Here is a 23,151-nt window from a genome sequence, read left to right on the forward strand (position 1 = left end):
TGTGGGGACGGCTGGAGGAGTAGAGTGGAGCGGAGCGGCTGGTAGAGTGGAGCAGTTTGTGGGGCGGCAGGAGTGGCGCATGGGACGGCTGGTGGAGTGGAGCGGCTCGTGGTGAAGGCTCCAGCGGAACCCCATGGAGAGGCGGGCAGTCGGCCTCGGACCACGTAAGGTGCCCCTTAACATCCTGCGCGCCCTCTTCTTCCCCCCCCCCATTTCCACCCAGGCTGCGGGGGGTAAAACCCTGCAGGTAAACTTTTTGAACTCTGGGGCTGCACTGACCGGGGCAGAGACTTTTGGGGTGTTGGACTTTTGGGACTTTGGGTGATTCTTGGGTTGCTGAACTCAAGAGACTTTTGGGGTGTTGGACTTTGGGGACTTTGGGTGATTTTTAGCGTTGCTGGATTCAAGAACCAAAGGGAAAGGACACGGCCCAATTTGCTGGGGTGGGTCTTTGCTCATGGTTTGGTCTATGAACTCTAGTTGTGTTTTCCCAATTTAATGCTGATGTCGTTTACCTCATGTTATTAAACATTTTCTGCTACACCGAGACTCGTGCTTGCAAGAGGGGAAGTACTGCCTCTTGTGTAAGATTTTCCCAGGTCACTGGGTGGGGGCTCGAGCTGGTTTTGTGTTACGTTGTTGGGAGGGGACCCCTATGTATTGAACCCGGCCCTTGCTGCTATCAACTCGGCTGGCAGAAGGGTTACATAGATATGATTGTATCTTTATTTGGCACATCATTGAACAAAATCTCCAAACTGCTGAGAAAAACTTCTTTTATATATTCCCCATCTGTAAACAGCTTTCCGGTTTTTTGCAATGCACTGTGCAATCTTGTAACTTCCTTCTGTAGCTTGATTTTTACTTACACTTAAGCTTTTAAAAGCACTGCTTTGCTTCTCATAGGCTGCTGCTGCTGCCTTTTTGTTTGATTCAGTCTTGTTTGCTTCATCAAGAAAGGTTTTCTCGTGGTTCATTTCAAAATGTCGTTGAATACTTGATGTGCGACAAACAACACTTTCATAACAGAAAGCACAAATAGCACCGTGCTTCTTTTCAATAAATCCAAATGTGTCTGTCCAAGCAGGCTGAAATGATCGGACATCTAGCTTCACTTTCTTAGGAGCTGCCATTTTGTCAAATGTTCCCTTCAACTCTCAGTGGGAAAAAAAATGGTGATAGAAGGCAGGCACAAGGTCAAACATAGTGTGGTCGGAGATAAGCAATTTTACGATGGGGGTGCTGAGTTGCACCCCCTCTTGCCTGGTGTGCAACCCTCACTGTCCCAGGCTGGGGACAGTGGGCCACAGCGGGGAGGCTGCAGAGGACTGATCCAAGGCCAGGAGCAGAGCCCAGGGTGGCCTGCTGGGACTCCCGGCCGGAAAGCAGGCTGAGCAAGGCTGGAGATCCAGACGCAGCTGCAGGAGGTCAGTGGCTGGAACCCAAGATTGGCAGCTGAGGTGAGTGGAGCTGGTGGCTGGTAGGCCTGAGCAGGGCTGGAGGCCTGGACCCTGTCTGCGAGGGAGCCTGCAATGGGAAGCAAGGTGAGTGGAGCTGCGGCGGAGGGGACCCCTGCTGGGGAGGGGCCAGCAGCCGGAACCCCAGAGCAGCGACTGAGCGGCTCAGCCCCCCGCCACTCTGGGGTTTCTGCCCCTGGCTCCTTCCAGCTGAGGTCTCAGCCCCCTGCCAGCCTGGGGTTCCTTCCCCCAGGCCAGCAGCGGGTGCTGAGTTGCACTGGCGGTGGACCCCGGCTGGCAGGAGCTGGCAGTGGGAACCCCAGAGCGGCGGCGGACTGAGCCGCTCAGCCCGCGCCGCGTGCCATGAAAAATCGGCTTGCGGACCACCTTTGGCATGCATACCGTAGGTTGCCGATCCCTGGTGTAGACTCGGCTGGAGCCTGGGCTTCGAGACCCTCCCCCCTCCTTGGGTCTAGAGCCTGGACCCGACCGTCAATCTGCAGCACAAGTGGGGTCAGCAGGGCTGGGCTCTGAGACTCGCGGCCGCAGGGTGATTCTCCTGGAGCCATACTCAGAGGGACTTGCAGGCAGCCTGTGGCAGAGCAGGGACTTGCCCCCAGGTCTCTCCAGACCTAGGCTAGTGCCCCAGGTTACGGGACCGCCCTTCCTCATCAGCAGCTCTCGTTAGGCAGGGGTAATGGAAAGATACAGATCTCCCCGAATGCTCTCAATCCCTGCGGGGTTAGGGGGGTGACTGGATTTAGCCAGCGTTACCACGACGATGGGGGACAAGCACCAGGGGATCTGTGGTTGTCACAAGTGGCCAGGGCCTGTTTACGTCTCATCCCACCCACAGCAGCTCCAGCTGCAAAGCGCCCCCTAGCGCCGTGCTGGGATACCGGTGTCAGGGCTGACTCTGAGGTGAGAGCGCCCCCTGCTGCTGACTTCAGCACCCAGATTTTCTTTGAGTGTCTCCCATCCCAGCACTAACCAGGCCAAGCCTGATTAGAGACCTGCTGAGCTGACATCTGTGGGGCCTGGTGCAGAGCTGCTGCTAACGGGCTGTGATTCTCTCCCTCCAGACTGAGAGCAACGGCTGCTTTTCCAGAGAGGTGGTGACGGCTCCCTTCAACCTGACCCACTTTGGCTACAGGATGAGCCTCCAGGCCAAGGCGTCTCTCGTGGAGGAGGGGACAGGTGGGTCTGAAATCAAGCACACATGCACGCCCCCAAGCAGCCCCCAGCACTGAACCCCCAAGGGCAGAGGGGTCTCACTTGCAGATGTGGTCATGTCATTTGTAGCCCAGCTGCTTTAGAGATGGGCCCAGAGGTAGCGTTGGGGATTGGATCTGGGGTTCTGGTTCAGCCCATCACTGGGATCGATCCCTCATGAGGAGCTCAGACCTGGGCACATTCATGCAAAGACTAAACACCCTCCCGCGAGTGGCCTCTGGCTGTGCACTGAGCTGGCAGAGTGGAGTGAAGGCCCAGCCTGTGTCGCTGGGCCCTGAGTCACGGCCTCAGTGACGTTAGCGCTTAGCGTTCGAAACTGCAAGTGCTAATCGCTTAGCAACGAACCCAGATAACTCCACATTTAACCCAGAAGAATCCTGATTTCCAGAACGGCCAACACCCATTTGGCTGAAAACTGTAACTGTGGGGTGGCTACAACGTTATCCTCGGGTGCTGACATCAGCGATGGCGAAGTGGCTGGAGGAGAGCGGGTCCAGAACGGCAACGGCTCACTGGGCACTTCTGAAAACGGCCCTTTCTGGGGGCCAGGCCCTGTGCCGAGAGGCCTGTGTGCGGGGTCAGCTCTGGGGTCGTTCAGTAAGGAGCTCTCTGCAGGGAAAAGGGCTGCAGAGCCAGGAGACCCTGCTGGCAAATGTCAAGTGGCTGGTTTGGGATTAAGCCCCAGGGGAAGGTGGATCTAAATTTTCTAGTTTCCAGATTCCCCAGGAAAATCCTTCTCCGCCCCCAGCCGAACCTCCCAAATTCTCCCCTAAATCACACCCTCCCATTGTTATGGAGAGAAATCTGGGACATAGCCCGAACTCAGGTGTCGCTCCTGGCACCTTCCTCCTATCGTCCCTCCCTCTCCTGCTAGGGGTGGAGCTCAACGCGACCAAGAGCTGTGACATCGTGTCTGAAATCGCTACGGTGACCTTTGAGGACACTGATGATTCCTACAAGGCTGGATTCCCCTACACTGGCAAGGTAACGGGATTACCGCTGTGACAGAGCTGGCTCATCCCTTCTGTACCACACTGTAACCTCCATTGATGTTGACTGCTTGCCGGATGTGCTGCACTTCAGGTGCCCCGTTCACTGGAGATCGGATGCGTTAGCTGTGCTCTCCATGTCCTCAAGCTCCCTCTTACTGAGGGCACAATGGGGGTTGAGCAACCAGCCAACCCTCAGTTCCTTCTCATGGCCCCTGGCTGAGAGACAGAGCCAGCAGCAGTGTCCGGTCTCCGGCTCCACTGAAGTTTTTCTCTTTATGTTTTGTAAATAGTAATTTTTGATAGTTAATCATTGTTACTGGAGATAGTGGCTTAGTTAGTGTAGCTGAACTCCCTTGTTTTAGGGAGGATTTCAGTCGTAGACTCCCTCTCCTCGGAGCAAAGAATGTCGGCCATACATACGGGGTGGGGGAGTCTAGCCTGGGAAGCAGGGACTCTGGAAAACACTTGGGGGTCGTGGTGGATAATCAGCTGAACATGAGCTCCCAGTACGACGCTGTGGCCAAAAGCGCTAATGCGATTCTGGGATGTATAAACAGGGGACTCTCGAGTTGGAGTAAGCACGTTTTGTTATCTTTATATTTTTCACTTCTGTGTCCACTGCTGGAACACCGTGTCCAGTTCCGGTGCCCACAATTCAACAAGGATATTGATAAATTGAAAAGGGTTCGGAGAAGAGCCCCAAGAATGGTGAAAGGATTAGACAAGATGCCTTATAGTGATAGACTCAAAGAGCTCGATCTATTTAGTTTAAGAAAGAGAAGGTTAAAGGATGACTTGATTACAATTTGTGAATATCGGGGAACAAATATCCAATCTAGCAGAGAAAGGTCGAACACGATCCAACGGCTGGAAGTTGAAGCTAGACAAATTGAAACTGGAAATAAGGTGTAAATGTTTTATAGTGAGGGTAATTAACCAACACTTTACTGAGGTTCGTGGTGGATTCTCCATCCCTGACCATGTGTAAATGAAGACGGGATGTTCTTCTAACAGGTTGGCTCTGGGAATTATTTTGGGGCAGGTCTCTGGCCTAAGCTAGGCAGGAGGTCAGACTGGATGATCACAATGGTCCCTTCTGGCCTTGCACTCTATGAATCCTGTTACGGGCGGGGTAGGGCTCTGAGGTGAGCAGTTGATGTCTTCTCCAGGTACAGGGGGGTTTTGCCCCCAGGATTTACATTATGTTCCTCATGTGGGTCTGCCATGCCCGGAACGACAGACACTCTAAGTGCCTGTATTGTCTGGGTTCACAGACACGCGGTAGAGAGCAGTGCAGGGACCTCCGAGCCCTCCCCAAATGGGCTGTGAAATCCAGGGAGACTAGACTGAAGGGATTTCTCCTGGAGAAGTCTAGGAGGCCAGGCTCAGTCCCTGAAGAGATGCAGGATCCTCCTAGGACCGATCACCCTTCAGTAAAAAGTACCCTGGCAGCCATCTCTTCCGCCTCTAAGGCTGTGCCTTCTCCGGTTAGTGACCTCAAGTGTGATGGACACCATCCTGCCAAGGAGCACGGGAGTAGATCTCCTCCTCAGGTGCCTGCTACGTCACCTCTTTCTGTGTCACTTGAGAAGGGCAGCTCGAGGCCAATCCCTGGTCCCTCTGGCGCCCAGAGAGAAGGAGTCCTGAGTCCTTGGTTCTGGTGCTGGCTCATCCCTTGGTGCCCAGAGAGGATTTCACTTGGTGGTGGCCTCTCAGCACCACTGCTTGCGGCACAGTCATTGCTGCTGGAGCTGCTGCGGGTGCTTTCAGCACCACTGTTTGCCGCACCGACGCATCACGCCCGGAGCTCTCGCCTTCGTTGTACCAGGTGCCGTCTCCTCAGTGCCTCTGCTACCCGCACCTGTGGCACAGACGTCCCATTTCCTGCACTCAGCATCCATCGCACGGGTCCTTCTGTGCCACTGCTGACAGTGTTGGAGCTCGTTTTGTGTCCCGCACCGACAGACACAGCACCAGGCAATTGGACCGTTTCTGAACTCCCAGACACCCCTTTGTTGTCTCCTTGAGGTGCAAAAGGTGAGATTTTAAAGTCCCCAGTAAGAAAAGCCACGTCTAGATTTCAGGGCTACTGGCTAGTGGCCCTCCGCTGGACCCTCTCCAATTTGTCTGCATCCTTTATGTAGTGGGGGGCACAAAACTGGATGTAATACTCCCGATGTGTCTTCACCAGTGCTGAATAGAGGGGAATGATCACGTCCCTCGATCTCCTGGCAATGCTCCTACTAATACAGCCCAAAATCCCGTTGGCCTTCATGGCAACAAGGGCACACTGTTGACTCATATACAGCTTCTCGTCCACTGTAACCCCTAGGTCCTTTTCTGCAGAACTGCTGCCTAGCCACTCGGTCCCCAGCCTGTAGCAGTGCAAGGGATTCTTCCGTCCTAAGTGCAGGACTCTGCACTTGTCCTTGTTGAACCTCATCAGATTTCTTTTGGCCCAATCCTCCAATTTGTCTAGGTCCCTCTGTATCCTATCCATACCCTCGAGCAATGCTATCCTCCAGATCATTAATGAAGATATTGAACAAAACCGGCCCTAGGACAGACCCTTGGGACTGACCCCTTACTTGTAGTAAGGCTTTTGACATCCTCATAAGCAAACTAGGGAAATGTGGTCTACATCGGGGTTCTCAACCTTTTCCTTTCTGAGCCCCCCTCACCCCAACATGCTGTAAAAACTCCACAGCCCACTTGTGCCACAGCAACTGGTTTTCTGCATATAAAAGCCAGGGCTGGCGTGAAGGGGTAGCAAGCAGGATAATTGCCCCATGTGGTGAGGCTTCAGCCCTCTGCCCTGGGCCCCAGCATGTCTAACACTGGCCCCACTTGGTGGACCCCCTGAAACTTGCTCACAGCCCCCCAGGAAGCCCTGGCTCCCTGGTTGAAAATGACTGGTCTAAATGAAATTACTGTAACTGGTTGAAACCCCATACTCAAGGGGTAGTTATCAGTAGTTTGCAGCACTCTGGGAAGACGTGTCTAGTGGGGTCCCACAGGGGTCAGTCCTGGGTCCGGTACTACTCAGTATCGTCATTAAAGACTTGGACAATGGAATGGAGAGTGTGCTTCTAAAATGTGTGGGTGACCCCAAGCAGAGAGGGGTTCCTAGCACTTTGGAGGACAGGATTAGAATTCATAACGACTTTGACAAACTAGAGAGTTGGTCTGAAATCAACAAGTTGAAATTAATTAAAGCCCAGTGTGAGGTACTACACTTAAGAAGGAGAAATCAAATGAACAGCTACAAAATGAGGAACACCTGGCCAGGTGATAGTGCCACTGGAAAGGATCTGGGAGTAATAGCCCCCAGTCCTCTGAGCGTCGCCAGTAGTGTCCGGCCTCTTCTCCTCTGGGCACCCACAGAATTATCAGGCCTGCTGCTCCCAAAGGACCAGTTCACCACAGCTTACTAGTTATATCTTAGATCCCAACTCCCAAGGGAGGTATGCAGGGTGCAGGCACAATCAATGGCCACTGTGGCTAAATCATTCAGATCTGCATCGCATGGGGCACATACGCACCAGAAGTGGAACACATATAGGCAACACATCTCAAAGAACTCCAGTTACTAACAGGTAAGTACCTTCCCATTGTATTATGTGCTGTGCACACGCCTAAATTTACCCAAGGCAGATTATCATATTGTATTCTCAACAGGTGCCCAGCCTAGAAAAGGTGCGTAACACTTTGTTAAGGACTATCATGGAGAAGATCTCAAGATGGCAATCTAGTGCCATCAATTTTGATTGTCTCTCACTTACTGACCCACCCCCACAGAACAATGTTTTTTCTACACAAGGGCCCGCAGGTGCAGTGAGCACGTCTGGGGGAGGAGGAAGGAGTTTTCCAGCTGAGCACATAGCAGAAGGGTCCAGAGAGGCTCTACTTAAGAAGGGGCGCTGCTCTGTGCAGCTGTGCTGACCATCACCACATGCCAGAAGGACTGGCGGGAGACAGACAAGGCGGGAGGGATTCTGCCCAGTGGCATAGCCAGGGTTGCAGCCAAGGAGGAGCGGTGGAGAAAAAAGGTGCCGGTCCTTTGCTGGCATTTTGGCAGCCCTGCGCATGCACCAAAATGCCGCCGAAAGACGGAGCGGCGCATGCGCAGGGCCACCCCGCTTCCCCATCCGGAGCACTGTCCGGGGCACCGAGACCCCCGGCCACGCTCTCAGGGCCGGAGTCCCGGCCAGAGCGCCGGGAGCCCGCGGCCCCGCTGTGCCGGCTGGAGCGCCGGGAGCCAGCCCACGGCCCCATTCCGCCGGCCGCCCGGAGCGCCGGGAACCAGTCTGCGGCCCCGTTCCGCAGGCGCCACTTTTGGGGAATGTGGTCAGGGGAAGCGGCCGCTTCCCCTGAACCCCACTAGCTACGCTACTGATTCTGCCCAGCCTGAACTGTTGACAAACCCCAGAGTCAGGGGCAGGGTTAGATCAGACTAGAGAAGGGTGCTCATCAGGACATTCATTCTTTGGCAAAGATCTGTAACTCTTGAGCCGTCTAAGTGACTGTGGTTTAGAAATTCCTTTGTTAACCCCGGGTTACTTGCTTGCCTACCACATTGTCCCTAAGGGGTTAATCTTAAAGCCCAGCGTGGCCACAGCCCAGATGGGACTCAGAGAGAATGTGTGTAAGCAAAGCAACGAGGCTGGGAGATCTGAGGCCCTGGGTCTTCTTCGAGTGATTGCTCATGTGTATTCCACTATAGGTGTGTGTGCTCGCCACGTGCACCGGTGCCGGAAGTTTTTCCCTTAGCAGTATCTGTAGTGGAGGAGCACCGCTGCGACCCCTGGAGTGGCGCCGACATATCGCGCCATAAAGGGGGCTGCGTGCTCCCCCCACCCTCAGTTCCTTCTTGCCGCCAGCGAAGGGAGTAGGAACTTGCTCCAGCCTTGACTGCAGCGTCGATAGCTTAGTGGTATCCAGTTTCACTGAACTTTCCTTGCTGAACTTTTCTTCCTCTAGTGCCTGGCTTGGGGCATGCACCGTGGCCCAGGCTTCAAGTCGTGCAACTCTTGTCACAACTTTATGCCCAGAAGCGATCCACACACTCAGTGTCTTCGCTGTCTGGGCGAGGCTCACGTTAGTAAGCGTTATAGGATTTGCCGCTCCTTCAAGCCTCGGACTAAGTGGAAGCGTGAGATCTGACACCGCGCTTTGCTAATGGAGTCGGCATTTGCCCCGGCACCAGCGCATCGACCTGACTCCGCACCCGGCACCGCGTCTTCGGTGCCCAGCGAGGCACCGTCGTCAACTCGGCACCGCTCCCCCAGTAAGAAGCAAGGGAAGACTCAGCAGCGTTGAAAGAAGGAGAGGGGTGAGGCCAGACCCAAGCTGGGCAGCCCACGATCCCCGTCGGGACAGAGACCTCCGACTCGCGCTGAACGGAGTGGTCCAGTCCCGTCCGCGCGAGCCTCGTCTGAAGTGCGCATGCCTTCGACACCAGAGGCAGCTCAGGCCGCGCGTGACATCCTAGACCTTCTGGTGCCGGGAGCGCCACCTCAGTGGGGCCTATGGTCCCGTGGAAAGCTGTCTTTGAGCGCCCGTCAGCCCTCCCCGGAGGTATCAGAGGTCGAGGTACCTTCCAGGGTCGAGGTGCTGAGCAGAGGCCCGCGTCGTACGTCAACTCTGCGTGCCGGCTCTTCTGCGAGCGAGTCCCACCCCTCCGGTTCCAAGCGCCGTAGAGGAGGTGACAAGAGACGACGCCGTTCCTCCTCGAGTCAGTCCGAGAGGAACAGGTCCCGACGCCGTCGGCACTGGCGCTCCTATTCTAGTGCCCGCTGTCACAGAGGTCATGCTCCGAGTCCGTCCCGAGAGTCCCCAGCACCAAAGCGCCTTGGCCACAGGCACCGTAGGGAGTCCAGAGACAGCTCCTCAGACATCTACCTGTCTACGTCATCCAGGTCGAAGTCTCGGGGCAGGAGCCGTCACGACAGAGACCACTCCATCATTCCTATGGCACCGTGCGCTCCTCCAGGACTTCGGCGTCGGCGCACAGCCGTCTCTCCCTGGGCCGCACCGCACCACAGAAGCAGCCAGCTCTGCCTGCGCCCCAGGCGTCCCAGTTCCAGGCTGTACCTTGGCAAGGACAATGGTGCCAGTGGCCTCAGGCACCCTCACAGCTGGGACCTCGCTCCGTGGCGGGAGCCTCTCAGGGCCACCCCGCGGGATGGGGCCGCGGGTGCTGAACAACCTGCACTGACCCTGGGACATGACCCGGACATCGAGCCCACAATGCCGTCGGTGGCTGATGGTACTGCACCATCTACTTCTTCGGCGCCAGGCAATTCAGTTGCGGTACCGCCCCCCTCTTCTCAAGAGGACTTCAAGGCGCACCAAGAGCTGCTTAGGAGGGTGGCAGCGAATCTCAAGCTCCGGGCCAAGGAGATGGAGGAGCCCTCCGACACGCTATTTAATGTCCTTGCCTCCTCGGTACCGGGGCGTGTGGCCCTCCCATTCCATCAGGGGGTGGCCAACATCACCACCGGCCTCTGGCAGACCCCGGCCTCTCTTGGCCCCATTTCCAAGAAGTCTGAAAGGAAGTATTTAATCCCTGCAAGGGGTCACGAATACCTTTACACCCACCCGGCCCCGAACTCTTTGGTGGTAGAGTCGGTCCACCACTGTGAGCGGAACGGCCAGCCTGCGCCCACACCAAAGGACAAGGACGCTTGGAGACTTGACACCTTTTGTAAAAAGATTTATTCGTCTGCCAGTTTCCAGCTCAGAGTGGCCAACCACCAGGCACTGCTGAGCCGTTACGAGTTTAATCTGTGGGGATCCCTCCCCAAGTTCAAACCCCTTCTTCAAGACAAGGACAGAAAGAAGTTCTGAGCTCTGGTCGAAGAGGGCGCGGCGGTGGCCAAAGCAGCTCTCCAGGTGGCTTCAGACGCAGCAGACACAGCCGCTTGGTCAGTGGCTTCAGCGGTCTCCATGCGAAGGGCGTCATGGCTGTCACTTTCGGGGCTGTCCGTGGAGTCCCAGTCAATAATGCAGGACCTGCCGTTTGATGGCAACGCGTTGTTTGCGGACCAGACAGATACCCGTCTGCATGGAATGAAGGACTCCCGCATCACCCTGCAGATGCTGGGCCTCTATGTCCCGCCTTCTAAGGACAAGCCCAGGCCTCAAACCTCTGCTCCTCTGGCTTGGGGCAGATACGAAACCCCGCCTAAGAGTCAGTGGGACCAAAGGCGTTGGTCCCAACGCCAATCCCATTCAGCCCCTAAGCCTGGGCCCTCGAAGGCCAAGAGGCCGGGAAAACGGCGTTTTTGACTCATTGAGGGGGGTCACCGGGCCTGTTGCCAGTGTACCCCCCCCCAGTTTTATCAACCGTTTATCGGCCTTCCGATTGCAATGGTCCCGTATAATGTCGGACCAATAGGTCCTCAGCACAATCTCCCAAGGGTACAGGTTGCAGTTTGTTTCAACCCCCACCCCCGACAACCATCCTCCATCCCGGGAGATGCCTGGGGACCCGGAGCATTCCCTCCTTCTCTGCCAGGAGGTAGAGCGCCTCCTCTCCCTGGGAGCTGTGGAAAGGGTACCTCGGAAATTCCAGGGCAAGGGATCCTACTCCAGGTAGTTCCATATCCCGAAGGCGAAGGGCGGGCTTCGGCCCATCCTCGATCTGCGGAATCTCAACCAGTTTCTGGTTCGTTGCAAATTCCACATGGTGTCCCTGGCCTCTATTATTCCATCCCTAGATTCCCCCGCCTCCCATTGTGAAGGCTCATTTGACGAGACCTCAGCCTCATCAGCGGCCTATGTGGCTCACGTCCCTATTCAGGACCTCTGTCCACACCTCATCGCACTATGCGATCGTCTCCCAAACGAGGGATGACACAGGGTTTGGTAGGGCAGTGCTCCGCCCGGGTAACCCTTAAAACTTAACACTTAAAACTCCTACCCACCTCCGTCAGGTATGGCTTGGAGTCACCTACTGTGGAATACACATGAGCAATCACTCGAAGAAGAAAGCACAATTACCTGTTCCGTAACTGGCGTTCTTCGAGATGTGTTGCTCAGGTGTATTCCATATCCCGCCCTCCTTCCCCTCTGTTGGAGTTGTCTGGCAAGAAGGAACTGAGGGTGGGGGGTGCACGCAGCCCCCTTTATGGTGTGATATGCCGGCACCACTCCAGGGGTCGCAGCGGTGCTCCCCCACTATAGATACTGCTAAGGGAAAAACTTCCGGCACCGGTGCACGTGCTGAGCACGCACACCTATAGTGAAATACACCTGAGCAACACATCTCGAAGAACGCCAGTTACGGAACAGGTAACTGTCCTTTTCAGGGCCTGGGGGCGGTTGGACTGTAGAGCCCACATCCCAAGGGAGGGCTCAGTCAACCTGTTACCCCTCAGTGCTCACCCCAGTACCCCCAGCTATTCCTGTCCTGCCCCAACTTCTTCCCAGATCTGCTAATGCCCCTCAGTCCTCACCCCAACATCCCATCCCAGCCCTGGGCTTTCCCAGTGCATCTCAGGGCTGGATTGCATTGTCCCTTTCTGCTCCCAGCCAGCTCTTTAATACCTAGTGGGCAACACTCTCCCAGGAGTCTGCTCCCTTGAGTTGTGCGTCTCCCCCTTTCTCTCTCGGCTCAGATGCTCCTGAAGGCGGCAGATGGCTCTGTGCTGAAGAATGAGAAGCTGCAGCTCTTTGTTAGCTATGGGGATAAGAATAAGAACCAGACCTTCCTGACCGATGAGTCTGGCAGAGCCTCCTTCGAGCTGGACACCTCCGGCTGGACCGGGACGGTCATTCTGAGGGTAAGTGACGGGCCTCCGAGCCCCAGTGGGGCCCCTGCATTCCAGCCTCTGTTACTGTGTCTGTGATTGTTGATGTTTATTACGGTGGTGCCTAAGGAGCAGCCAGGATCGGGGCCCCATGGTGCTGGGTGCTGCACACACTCAGCATAGCAAACGGCCCTGCCCGAAGCACCTGCAGGCTGAATAGCCAGGACAGACGGGCGGGGGGGAGGCACAGAACCCATCAGCAGAACCATCAATGGGGTGATGCAAACGGCATCTTAGTGCCATCACTTGTCTTCTCATTAATATTTGGGGTGGGGTTTAGTTAGGAAGGTCGCCCCCTTCGGGCAGTTCAGCCCAGGGGCTGCCCCATTGCTGCTGTCGGGCTTCCCCATTCGAACCGCTGGGGTTTTCCATGTCACTTTTTGGGACGCAGGGCGAGGGGCCATGGGGGTGAGCTCAGCCGGCAGCATCAGAGCCTGGCCTGCCCCGGCTGCATTCCTGTCCTGTGCTGGGTGCTCTGCTCCCCGGCGAGCCCCATCGCTCTCTCTATCCCCCAGGGGCGCTTCAAGCAGGTGGATCACAGCTCTGTGTATGGAAGAGTCTCTCCCAGTTACCGGGATGCCCATCGTAACCTGGAGCCCTTCTACTCCAAGAGCCAGAGTTTCCTGAAGATCCGCTCGCTGGGAGGGGTGCTGCCCTGCGACCAGGCCCAGCAGCTCCAGGTGGATTACGTCATTGCTAGGGAGGCCCTGGGGAACGGGACCAGGAGCCTGGATTTCATCTTCCTGGTGAGCCCGTCCTGAGAGACTACAGTGTGTGTGTGTGTGTGTGTGTGTGTGTGTGTGTGTGTGTGTGTGTGTGTGTGTGTGTGAGAGCACGAGGTGCGGAGTCAACGCTGTGACTCCACAGCAGAGCAGTGGTGAATCGAACGGTTCCTTTGAATTACAAGGGCGGGGCTAGATCAGGACGGGGCTTTTCCCCTTTCCCCACTAGGGGCTCTGGTTCCAATCTGGCTCCAGAGCAGGGGCTGGCCGGCCTGGGGGGCTAGGGAATGGGAAACCTGCCTGAATGTTCTTTCTTGCTCCCCCACCTCTGCTAACTCAGTACATGGGTACGAGAGGCCGCACCCTGCCCTGACTCCACCCTGCATGGCCATCCCCACGTCGGGGCGTTTGTCAGCCCCCTGTATAGCATCAACTTGTGACCCAGTGTGCCTGGGGCAGCCCTCACTGGAAATGCCAAGGTCAGGACAGGCTGTAAAAAGAAGAGCAGATTCTCCCAAAACTGGTGCTTCGCACTGAAGTTGGACTCACCAACCAGTTGCAAACTGCTCCTGATTCCCCACCATGTTGGTTATCTAGAAGCTAAAAAAGAAATCACACAGCCCGCTTTACTGCATCCCAGTTCTCTGGCTCCCAATCAGCAACTAGGTCCAGGACAGTGAGAAGTCATTTAAAACCTCTGCTCACTATACAAAATGTTCTTCTGACCCCAAACGGTTAGCCACGTCACCAGACCAATATTAGTTTGGATCTTACTCAAAATACCACGCTGCCAGCCAGTCCTTTAGTGTCTGAAACAAAAGGTTTGTTATACGGAAAAAAGAAAGAACAAGAAGAGAGTTGTTAAATGGTAAAACAATCACATACAAATAGAGACGTCAAAGTCCATATATCAGGTTCTGAGCAGTATTGGTGAGTTTGTTGGCTTGGAAGTCCTTCTGGAACAGATCCACAGCTTGGATGGGTCGTTCAGTCCTTTGTTCAGAGCTTCGTTTTTAGAAAAGTTACTCCAGAGGTAAGAAGCAGGAATGGAGACAAAATGGAGAAGATGCAGCTGCCCTTTATATTCCTTTTGCCATGTGGCTGGTACTTCCTTTGTCCCAAACACAAGCTGCACAGCACATGGCATGGAAAAGCCTTAGAGTTCTCTGTCCACCTGCCTGCCCCTACATGCCTTACTGACTCCTAAGGTGTAGCCCCTAGTTCCTTTCAATGGGCTCACTGTCGGGCTATGACCCGCGATGGGCCATCGAACAGGCTCGGCAGTGCTGATGCCAATCTGTCTGGGGGTGTCACCCAGAACCACAGCCTGAGTTTTGAAATACAGATGTACCACACAGACCTAGAACACAATACAAAGGTGATACAAACATATAAACAAGATCCTCATACTTGGCAAATCACACAATGTTCACAGACACCTTCCATGGCATATCTGGCCAGATTCCCTGCGATTTTATAATGTTGGTATCAACAATACCATAAAATGTCTCCCAGACTCCACACAGCGTCACACAGCTCAGTGACCCCCGTCTCCTCCTCCGCAGGTCGTGGCCAAGGGAGCCATCGCCAGGATCCTCCACAAGGGGCTGGACCTCAGGGAGGGGGCTGGTAAGTGTGGGGGGAGGGGTCTGTGCAGATAGGGGGCGCCCAGGGGGCAACTGGGGTTTGAGCCCCTTGAGCTGGGCCAGGCTGGGGGAGGGGGCTCTGCTGGCTGGGCCTGACTTCCCCTGGGTGTTTCCCACCGTCCCTAGGGCTGACGGGCTCCTTCTCCGTGGAGCTGCCCGTCGGCGCTGACCTGGCGCCCGCTGCCATGGTGCTGGGTTACACGGTGCTGCCTGATGGCGAGATGGCTGCCGACCGCGCCCGGCTGCACATGGCCAAGTGCTTCCCGAACAAGGTGAGCCTGGAGCTCGTGGGGGAGGAGCCTCTGGGGTGGGGGAATCGCTCGCTGCCCCATAACAGGAGCCCTGAGCAGGGGCATTGCTCGGTGCCCCCAGCCCCTCCCTTCCCCGGCCTTACAGCAACACCAGGGTCATTGCGGTAGTGCCAGTTATAGTGAATTGATCACTAGCCATTTTGCCCCCACCTGCAGGCATTCCTGTGGTGACGGGAAGAACTCCGGCCCCTGCAGAATGGAGGAGCAGGTGCCTGCCCTCCCCCCCTCCCATTCCGTTCTCCCTGGCCCCAGCAAGTACCTGCTCCCCCAAACCCTTCCTGCCTCCCCCAGCCCACCCTGCTTCCCCCACGGACTCAGCCTCTCACTCCGGGCCCAGCAGGTACCTGCTGCCTGCCTGTCCCACCCCTCGCCTCCCTGTACCCAGCTCCCCAGAGCTCCTGCTTCTGTCCCTCCCATCCCACTGGCCAGGTCCAGGCAGCTACCTGTGACCCGGCCCCTCCCCATCCCACTCTGGGCTCCCGGGCAGGTACTGCCTGCCCTGAGCCCTCCCCACTCCCCAGTCTCTGCAGCCATTTGCTCCCCCACCCCCCAGAACTTCTGCCACCTCAACCCTACTCACTGCCCATCCTCCAACCTGCACCTGCCCCTGCTCACCCTGGGAGATTCCTGGAGCAGGGGGCAGGATATGATGGTCTGAGCCCCCTTCCCCTCTGGAGGCCTGCGGGGATGGCTAGCTGGCCATATTTCTTTACAGGGCTTCTAAGGGGCCGCTGGCCCTCCAGTCGACTGGGGCACCAGTGTCATGAGGGGAGGGGCCCCTCTCCTCCTCTGGGTCGGGAGCCGGCTCTCACTCTTGCCCAGCTGAGCAGTAGAAATTCCCCCCCATGAAGGCTGGGGCTCCCTTCTCTGGGCAGCCGGCAGGGAGACGTCCCTGTCATTGAGAAAAAGCTTTCACCAGTGACCAGTGTCAGCCCCCTCCCCACTGCACATAAGGGTCAGTTGTGAGGAAGGCCCTTCCCCTCTTGGAGTAGGGAGGCAAAGATACAGAATTCCTCCTCTACCTCTCCCCTCCATCTTGTGGGGTCTGGCTGAGTCCTTCTGCCCCCTCCCACTTCACCCTACTGCCCTGGGGGTAAGTGTGACCCTTCTGCCTCCCTTCACCCAGCCCGGGGAGGCAGTGGACTGTTACCCGAAGGCATTTCAATGCCCCCCTTAGCAATGGTGGCTGCCCCCCCTGCAACTGGCATCTGCTTGGTAATGGCCTCATTGCTCAGCCTTCAGCCGACCCCGCCCTGGGCAGTGCTATGTGTCTTCAGACACACTGAGGTGGGGAGGCTGGGAGCGGACAAGCCAGAGGACAGACTGCAGCCCAGGGCTTCATCCTCCTCCAGAATCTCAGGACTTTTCGGGGGTCTGATTCACGAATTTTAGCTGGTTGGGCAGGCGATCCTGTCGTATCCCTACCCCCCTGCACCTCCAACGCCCCCCCGCCATGGGGTGTCTATGAATAACTGCAGCTCCCTGAGCTGTCCCATGGGGGTGCTGAATGAGCCTGGGCTGCCTCAACCCCCATCCCCAGCACGGACTCCCAAAGCCCCAGCCCTTCAGCCAGCGGGGCCTGGGGCCAGAGTGACACTCGGTGCCTGGCCCACCCTGGCCTATCTCCTCCTGCCCCTGGGGATCTCTCTCCCCCTCCCCTGTGACGCGCTGTGCCTCGCCAGGTGAAGCTGGCCTTCTCGCAGGACCAGGCCCTGCCGGGCTCAGAGCTCCAGCTGCGGGTGCAGGCTGCCCCAGGGTCCCTGTGCGCCGTCCGCGCCGTGGATCAGAGCGTGCTGCTCATGAAGCCCGAGGCCGAGCTCAGCATCCACACGGTGAGTCCAGAGCCGCTCGGCTGCTCGCCCGGCCCCTCACCCGGCCCCTCCCGACGAGTCCTCCCCCCTCGCAGGGAGGGGCGATGCACGGCTGCTGGGGGACACCCCTCAAGGCCACCTCTCCCCGGTCTGGGGGCTGCTCCCATGGCACTTAACAGCCCCTAACTCTGGGGGGGCCCCCGCTTGCCTTGCCTGTTCTCCCATCAGCCTTTGCAGTGCCCCCCTACCAGCACCCCCTCACCCCGGCTCCAGCTGGGAACATGGAGCTCGGAGCTGAGATAATGGCTGGGGTAACTGGAGCTCACTCTCCAGGGCAGAGCTGGTCCCCAGGGGTGGGGGCAGGAGAATTCCCTGCCCCCATATACAGCAGGGGACAACTGGCCAGGTGTATTGTGGGAGTTGTCCCTTCCCCGGGTGGATACGGAATCGCACTCGGCCCATCGCTGGTGCCTACTGTCCAGGGGCTCACGGGCTCTGCACATGGTGAGTAGCGGCACCTGCCCTCCCCCTGCCCCAGGTTCTCCCAGGGTGTTGGGAGCCATGGGTCCCTCTCCTAGGGTTGGGGGGTGGAGGTGCAGGGACAGACGCCCACCTGGGGGATAGGGATGGGGGATGGGCAGGGTGGGGGGAGGTGTCCAGGCTAGAGATGAGGCTGGGGTGAGAGCGAAGGTTTGTGGGGTGATGTGTTAGTGGGAGGAGGGGCAGGAGCTGGCTCTGGGGTAGCTCGTGTCTTGGTTTCATGGCTGATGTTGTCTGTGTTTGTCTTTAGGTCTATAACCTGCTCCCCGATTTTCCCCAAGGAGGCTATCCTGACGCAGTGCAAGAGCCTGAGTCATGTGATGATCCTACCCGGCCTCAAACTCTAGTTCATCACTGCCGCGCCTTAGGTGACCAGTGGAGGTGTCGCAGATGGACTAGCAGCCAGACTCCCCCTCGGCATGACGCCTACAGCCTGTTTAAGGTAGGGTTGGGCCTGGCCAGGCCTCACACTCCTCTGTAGCTTGAAAGGACTAAACTGGCTCCGATGTGCCCAGAGCTGCTGGCATCCAGGGGCGAATCCCACCAAATGGTCCAGCCTGTTCTAGTGAATCCCCAGAGATGCTCCTAGCAAACTCAGGCCTGGGATACACCTCCCCAGCCACCTTCAGACATGGCCCAGGCCCTGGGACAAATCCCCGGCGTATCCAGGGAGCGGGAACGCCCCATACCGCCCCACTCCTGGACACAGGGGTATTACCTGCAGGGCTGGCAGCGCCACCTCCACTTACGGTTCTCTGGCACTTCCCGTTAGAAGTTTTCAGAGACTCATAGAGTCATAGACTTTAAGGTCAGAAGGGACCATTATGATCATCTAGTCTGACCTCCTGCACAACGCAGGCCACAGAATCTCACCCACTAACTTCTGTAACAAACCCCTGACCTATGTCTGAGTTATTTAAGTCCTCAAATCGTGGTTTAAAGACTTCAAGGTGCAGAGAATCCTCCAGCAAGTGACCCGTTCCCCACGCTGCAGAGGAAGGCGAAAACCCCTCAGGGCCTCTGCCAATCTGCCCTGGGGAAAAATTCCTTCCCGACCCCAAATATGGTGATCAGCTAAACCCTGAGTATGTGAGCAAGACTCACCAGCCAGACACCCAGGAAAGAATTCTTTGTAGTAACTCAGGTCCCACCCCATCTAACATCCCATCACAGGCCATTGGGCATTGTAACAATGCTGGTTCTGGCGGGACCCAACTGAGAGTGCCAATTCAGGTCAAATTGCTTAAATAGGGCAGTTACAGCCCAAGGCTGGGGTTTTTCCACCTCTAAGGGAAACCAAACCAGCCAGAATAAGAGGACTTTGGTCTCACCCCACTGGCTAACCACAAGTCACACAAGCAATTCCCTCAGACACTCCAGTTTCCCAGTATCACCACCAGTGCCAGTCATTATGGGGACAAATGGTTATGAAAACCAATACCCCAGTAAAAGAAAAAAGTTCTCCTTATCCCAAAGGATCAAGCCCCAGGCCCATGTCAATATACAAATCAGATCTTACCCACATATCACACTGTTGCCAATCCTTTAGAATCTAAAATCTAAAGGTTTATTCATAAAAGGAAAAAGATATAGATGAGAGTTAGAAGTGGTTAAATGGAATCAATTACATACAGTAATGACAAAGTTCTTGGTTTAGGCTTGTAGCAGTGATAGAATAAACTGCAGGTTTAAAATCAAGTCTCTGGAGTACATCCACAGCTGGGATGGGTCATTCAGTCCTTTGTGTAGAGCAGGGGTAGGCAACCTTTCAGAAGTGGGGTGCCAAGTCCTCATTTATTCACTCTAATTTAAGATTTCGCGTGCCGGTAACACATTTTAACGTTTTTAGAAGGTCTCTTTCTATAAGTCTATATTATATAACTAAACTATTGTATGTAAAGTAAACAAGGTTTTCAAAATGTTTAAGAAGCATCATTTAAAATTAAATTAAAATGCTGATCTTAGGCCACCAGCCTGCTCAGCTCGCTGCCAGCCTGGGGTTCTGTTCACCTAGGCCGGCAGCGGGCTGAGCAGGGCCTATGACCGGGACCCCAGACCTGGGGGGGGGTGTTTCAGGGATCAGGGCAGAAGGCTGGGGTGTGTGTAGGGGTTCAGGGATCAGGGCAGAGGGCTGGGGTGTGTGCGGGGTGCAGGGCAGAAGGCTGGGTGTGGGGGGGCATTCAAGGGTCAGGGCAGAGGGCTGGGGGTGTGGGGGTTCAAGGATCAGGTCAGAGGGCTGGGGGGGTGCAGGGCAGAAGGCCGGGTGTGTGTTGGGGTGTGGGGGGTTCAGGGCAGAGGGCTAGGTGTGTGGAGGAGTTCAAGAGTCAGGGCAGAGGGCTGGGGCTGTGGGAGTGCAGGGCAGAAGGCTGGGTGTGGTGAGGAGTTCAAGGGTCAGGGCAGAGGGATGGGGCTGTGGGTGTGCAGGGCAGAAGGCTGGGTGTGTGTTGGGGTGTGGGGGTGCAGGGCAGAGGGCTGGGTGTGGGGAGGAGTTCAAGGGTCAGGGCAGAGGGCTGGGGGTATGGGGGTGCAGGGCAGAAGGCTGGGTGTGGGGAGGGGTTCAAAGGTCAGGGCAGAGGGCTGGGGGAGTGGGTGGTGCAGGGCAGAAGGCTGAGTGTGTGGGGGGGGTTCAGGGCAGAGGGCTGGGAGAGTGGGGGGTGCAGGGCAGAAGGCTGGGTGTGTGTTGGGGTGGGGGGTTCAGCTCATGGGGGTGCTCCCAGCCCCCTGCCCTGAGCGGCTTATGGCAGGGGACTGGGAGGGATATGCCCTGTTCCACCCCCTTCCCCCAGGCTCTGTCCCTACCTCTCTCTGCCTCCTCTAGGGAGCTGTGTGCACGCTTCTGCTCTTCCCCGTCCCCCTTGCTAGGGCCATCAGCTGATTGGCGCAGGGTGGAGAGGAGGAGGGGCCGGAAAGCACCAGGCTGGGGGAAGAAGCGGGGGAGGAGGGAAGCTTGGCTGCCGCAGAACCAAGCTTCTGCCTCCTGCCCCCGCAGGGCAGAGCAGTGGGGGGGGGCTGAGTGGGGCGGGGGGCCGGGACCGCAGAAGGGAGCTGCGCGCCACTCAGAATCGGCTCGCGTGCCGTGTTTGGCACGCGTGCCGTAGGTTGCCGACCCCTGGTGGAGAGCTTCAGTTTGTAGCGAAGTCCCTCCAGAGGTAAGAAGCAGGATTGAAGACAAGATGTAAATGAGGCATCAGCCTTTTATAGTCCTTTCCAGGTGTAAGAACACCTCTTTGTCCTTACTGTGGAAAATTACAGCAAAATGGAGTCTGGAGTCACATGGGCCAGTCCCTGCATACTATTCGGAGTTGCAAGGCGTATTTGCCTTCTCTCAATGGGTCAATTGTATAGCTGATGGTCCTTAATGGGCCATCAAGCAGGCTAGGCAGAGCTAACACCAACTTCTCTGGGATATCTCCCAGAAGCATAGCATAAGTTTGAAATACAGACAGTATAGAGCCAATATTCATAACTTCAACTACAAAACTGATACACACATATAGACAGCATAATTATAACCAGCAAACCCTAACCTTGTCTTAGACACCTCATTTGACCCCCTTTATACAAGATTTGGTGCCACTACAGGACTTTGGTTGCAACCATGTTCTATATGGTCCCAGATTATGTCAATAACGTCACAGGCATATTTACCACTAATAATCAAAGATCAATTAATTGCCAAAATTACACTATCCCATTATACCATCCCCTCCATAAACTTATCAAGCTTAGTCTTGAAGCCAGATATGTGTTTTGACCCCTCTACTCCCCTTGGAAGGCTATTCCAGAACTTCACTCCTCTAATGTTCTTGTAACTTTGTCAGACTGAAATGGTTGGTGTTGAAATTTCCCCTGCCAGGGGTCGGCCTCAGGCTGAACTTTCTGAGGCATTTCAGCTAACACAGCTCAGCAGTTGCTCAGAAGGGGAGGTGGGGAAAATACTCGGTTTTCCCATGATAAAATGAAGCTGTTTATTTGAAAAGAAGAACAGGAGTACTTGTGGCACCTTAGAGACTAACAAATTTATTAGAGCATAAGCTTTCGTGGACTACAGCCCACTTCTTCGGATGCATATAGAATGGAACATATATTGAGGAGATATATATACACACATACAGAGAGCATAAACAGGTGGGAGTTGTCTTACCAACTCTGAGAGGCCAATTAATTAAGAGGAAAAAAAACTTTTGAAGTGATAATCAAGATAGCCCAGTACAGACAGTTTGATAAGAAGTGTGAGCATACTTACAAGGGGAGATAGATTCAATGTTTCTAATGGCTCAGCCATTCCCAGTCCTTATTCAAACCGGAGTTGATTGTGTCTAGTTTGCATATCAATTCCAGCTCAGCAGTCTCTCGTTGGAGTCTGTTTTTGAAGTTTTTCTGTTGTAATATAGCCACCCGCAGGTCTGTCACTGAATGACCAGACAGGTTAAAGTGTTCTCCCACTGGTTTTTGAGTATTTTGATTCCTGATGTCAGATTTGTGTCCATTAATTCTTTTGCGTAGAGACTGTCCGGTTTGGCCAATGTACATGGCAGAGGGGCATTGCTGGCACATGATGGCATATATCACATTGGTAGATGTGCAGGTGAACGAGCCCCTGATGGTATGGCTGATGTGATTAGGTCCTATGATGATGTCACTTGAATAGATATGTGGACAGAGTTGGCATCGGGGTTTGTTACAAGGATAGGTTCCTGGGTTAGTGGTTTTGTTCAGTGATGTGTGGTTGCTGGTGAGTATTTGCTTTAGGTTGGGGGGTTGTCTGTAAGCGAGGACAGGTCTGTCTCCCAAGATCTGTGAGAGTAAAGGATCATCTTTCAGGATAGGTTGTAGATCTCTGATGATGCTGGAGAGGTTTTAGTTGGGGGCTGAAGGTGACAGCTAGTGGTGTTCTGTTATTTTCTTTGTTGGGCCTGTCTTGTAGGAGGTGACTTCTGGGTACTCGTCTGGCTCTGTCAATCTGTTTTTTTCACTTCAGCAGGTGGGTATTGTAGTTTTAAGAATGCTTGATAGAGATCTTGTAGGTGCTTGTCTCTATCCGAGGGATTGGAGCAAATGCGGTTATATCTCAGAGCTTGGCTGTAGACAATGGATCGTGTGGTGTGTCCTGGATGGAAGCTGGAGGCATGTAGGTAAGTGTAGTGGTCAGTAGGTTTCCGGTATAGGGTGGTATTTATGTGACCATCGCTTATTAGCACAGTAGTGTCCAGGAAATGGACCACTTGTGTGGATTGATCTAGGCTGAGGTTGATGGTGGGATGGAAATTATTGAAATCATGGTGAAATTCCTCAAGGGCTTCTTTTCCATGGGTCCAGATGATGAAGATGTCATCAATGTAGCGCAAGTAGAGTAGGGCGTTAGGGGACGAGAGCTAAGGAAGCATTGTTCTAAGTCAGCCATAAAAATGTTGGCATATTGTGGGGCCATGCGGGTACCCATAGCAGTGCCGCTGACTTGAAGGTATATATTGTCCCCAAATGTGAAATAGTTGTGGGTGAGGACAAAATCACAAAGTTCAGCCACCAGGTTAGCTGTGACATTATCAGGGATACTGTTCCTGATAGCTTGTAGTCCATCTTTGTGTGGAATATTGGTGTAGAGGGCTTCTACGTCCATAGTGGC

General features: G+C 55.3%; 1 protein-coding gene across 1 annotated transcript in view; it reads left to right on the forward strand.

The window, feature by feature from the left end:
* LOC101952392 (alpha-2-macroglobulin-like protein 1) overlaps positions 1-23,151 on the forward strand; it is a 99,116-nt gene that overhangs the window by 31,840 nt on the left and 44,125 nt on the right. The window contains exons 9-16 of the mRNA XM_065577453.1: positions 2,540-2,654; positions 3,565-3,674; positions 12,304-12,468; positions 13,011-13,241; positions 14,783-14,846; positions 14,990-15,135; positions 16,857-17,006; positions 17,776-17,967. Of these exons, the coding sequence (XP_065433525.1) occupies positions 2,540-2,654; positions 3,565-3,674; positions 12,304-12,468; positions 13,011-13,241; positions 14,783-14,846; positions 14,990-15,135; positions 16,857-17,006; positions 17,776-17,967 (1,173 nt within the window). The remainder of the gene's footprint in view (positions 1-2,539; positions 2,655-3,564; positions 3,675-12,303; positions 12,469-13,010; positions 13,242-14,782; positions 14,847-14,989; positions 15,136-16,856; positions 17,007-17,775; positions 17,968-23,151) is intronic.

The sequence above is a fragment of the Chrysemys picta genome, chromosome 24, assembly GCF_011386835.1.
Source record: "Chrysemys picta bellii isolate R12L10 chromosome 24, ASM1138683v2, whole genome shotgun sequence".
NCBI classification, from domain to species: domain Eukaryota; kingdom Metazoa; phylum Chordata; order Testudines; family Emydidae; genus Chrysemys; species Chrysemys picta.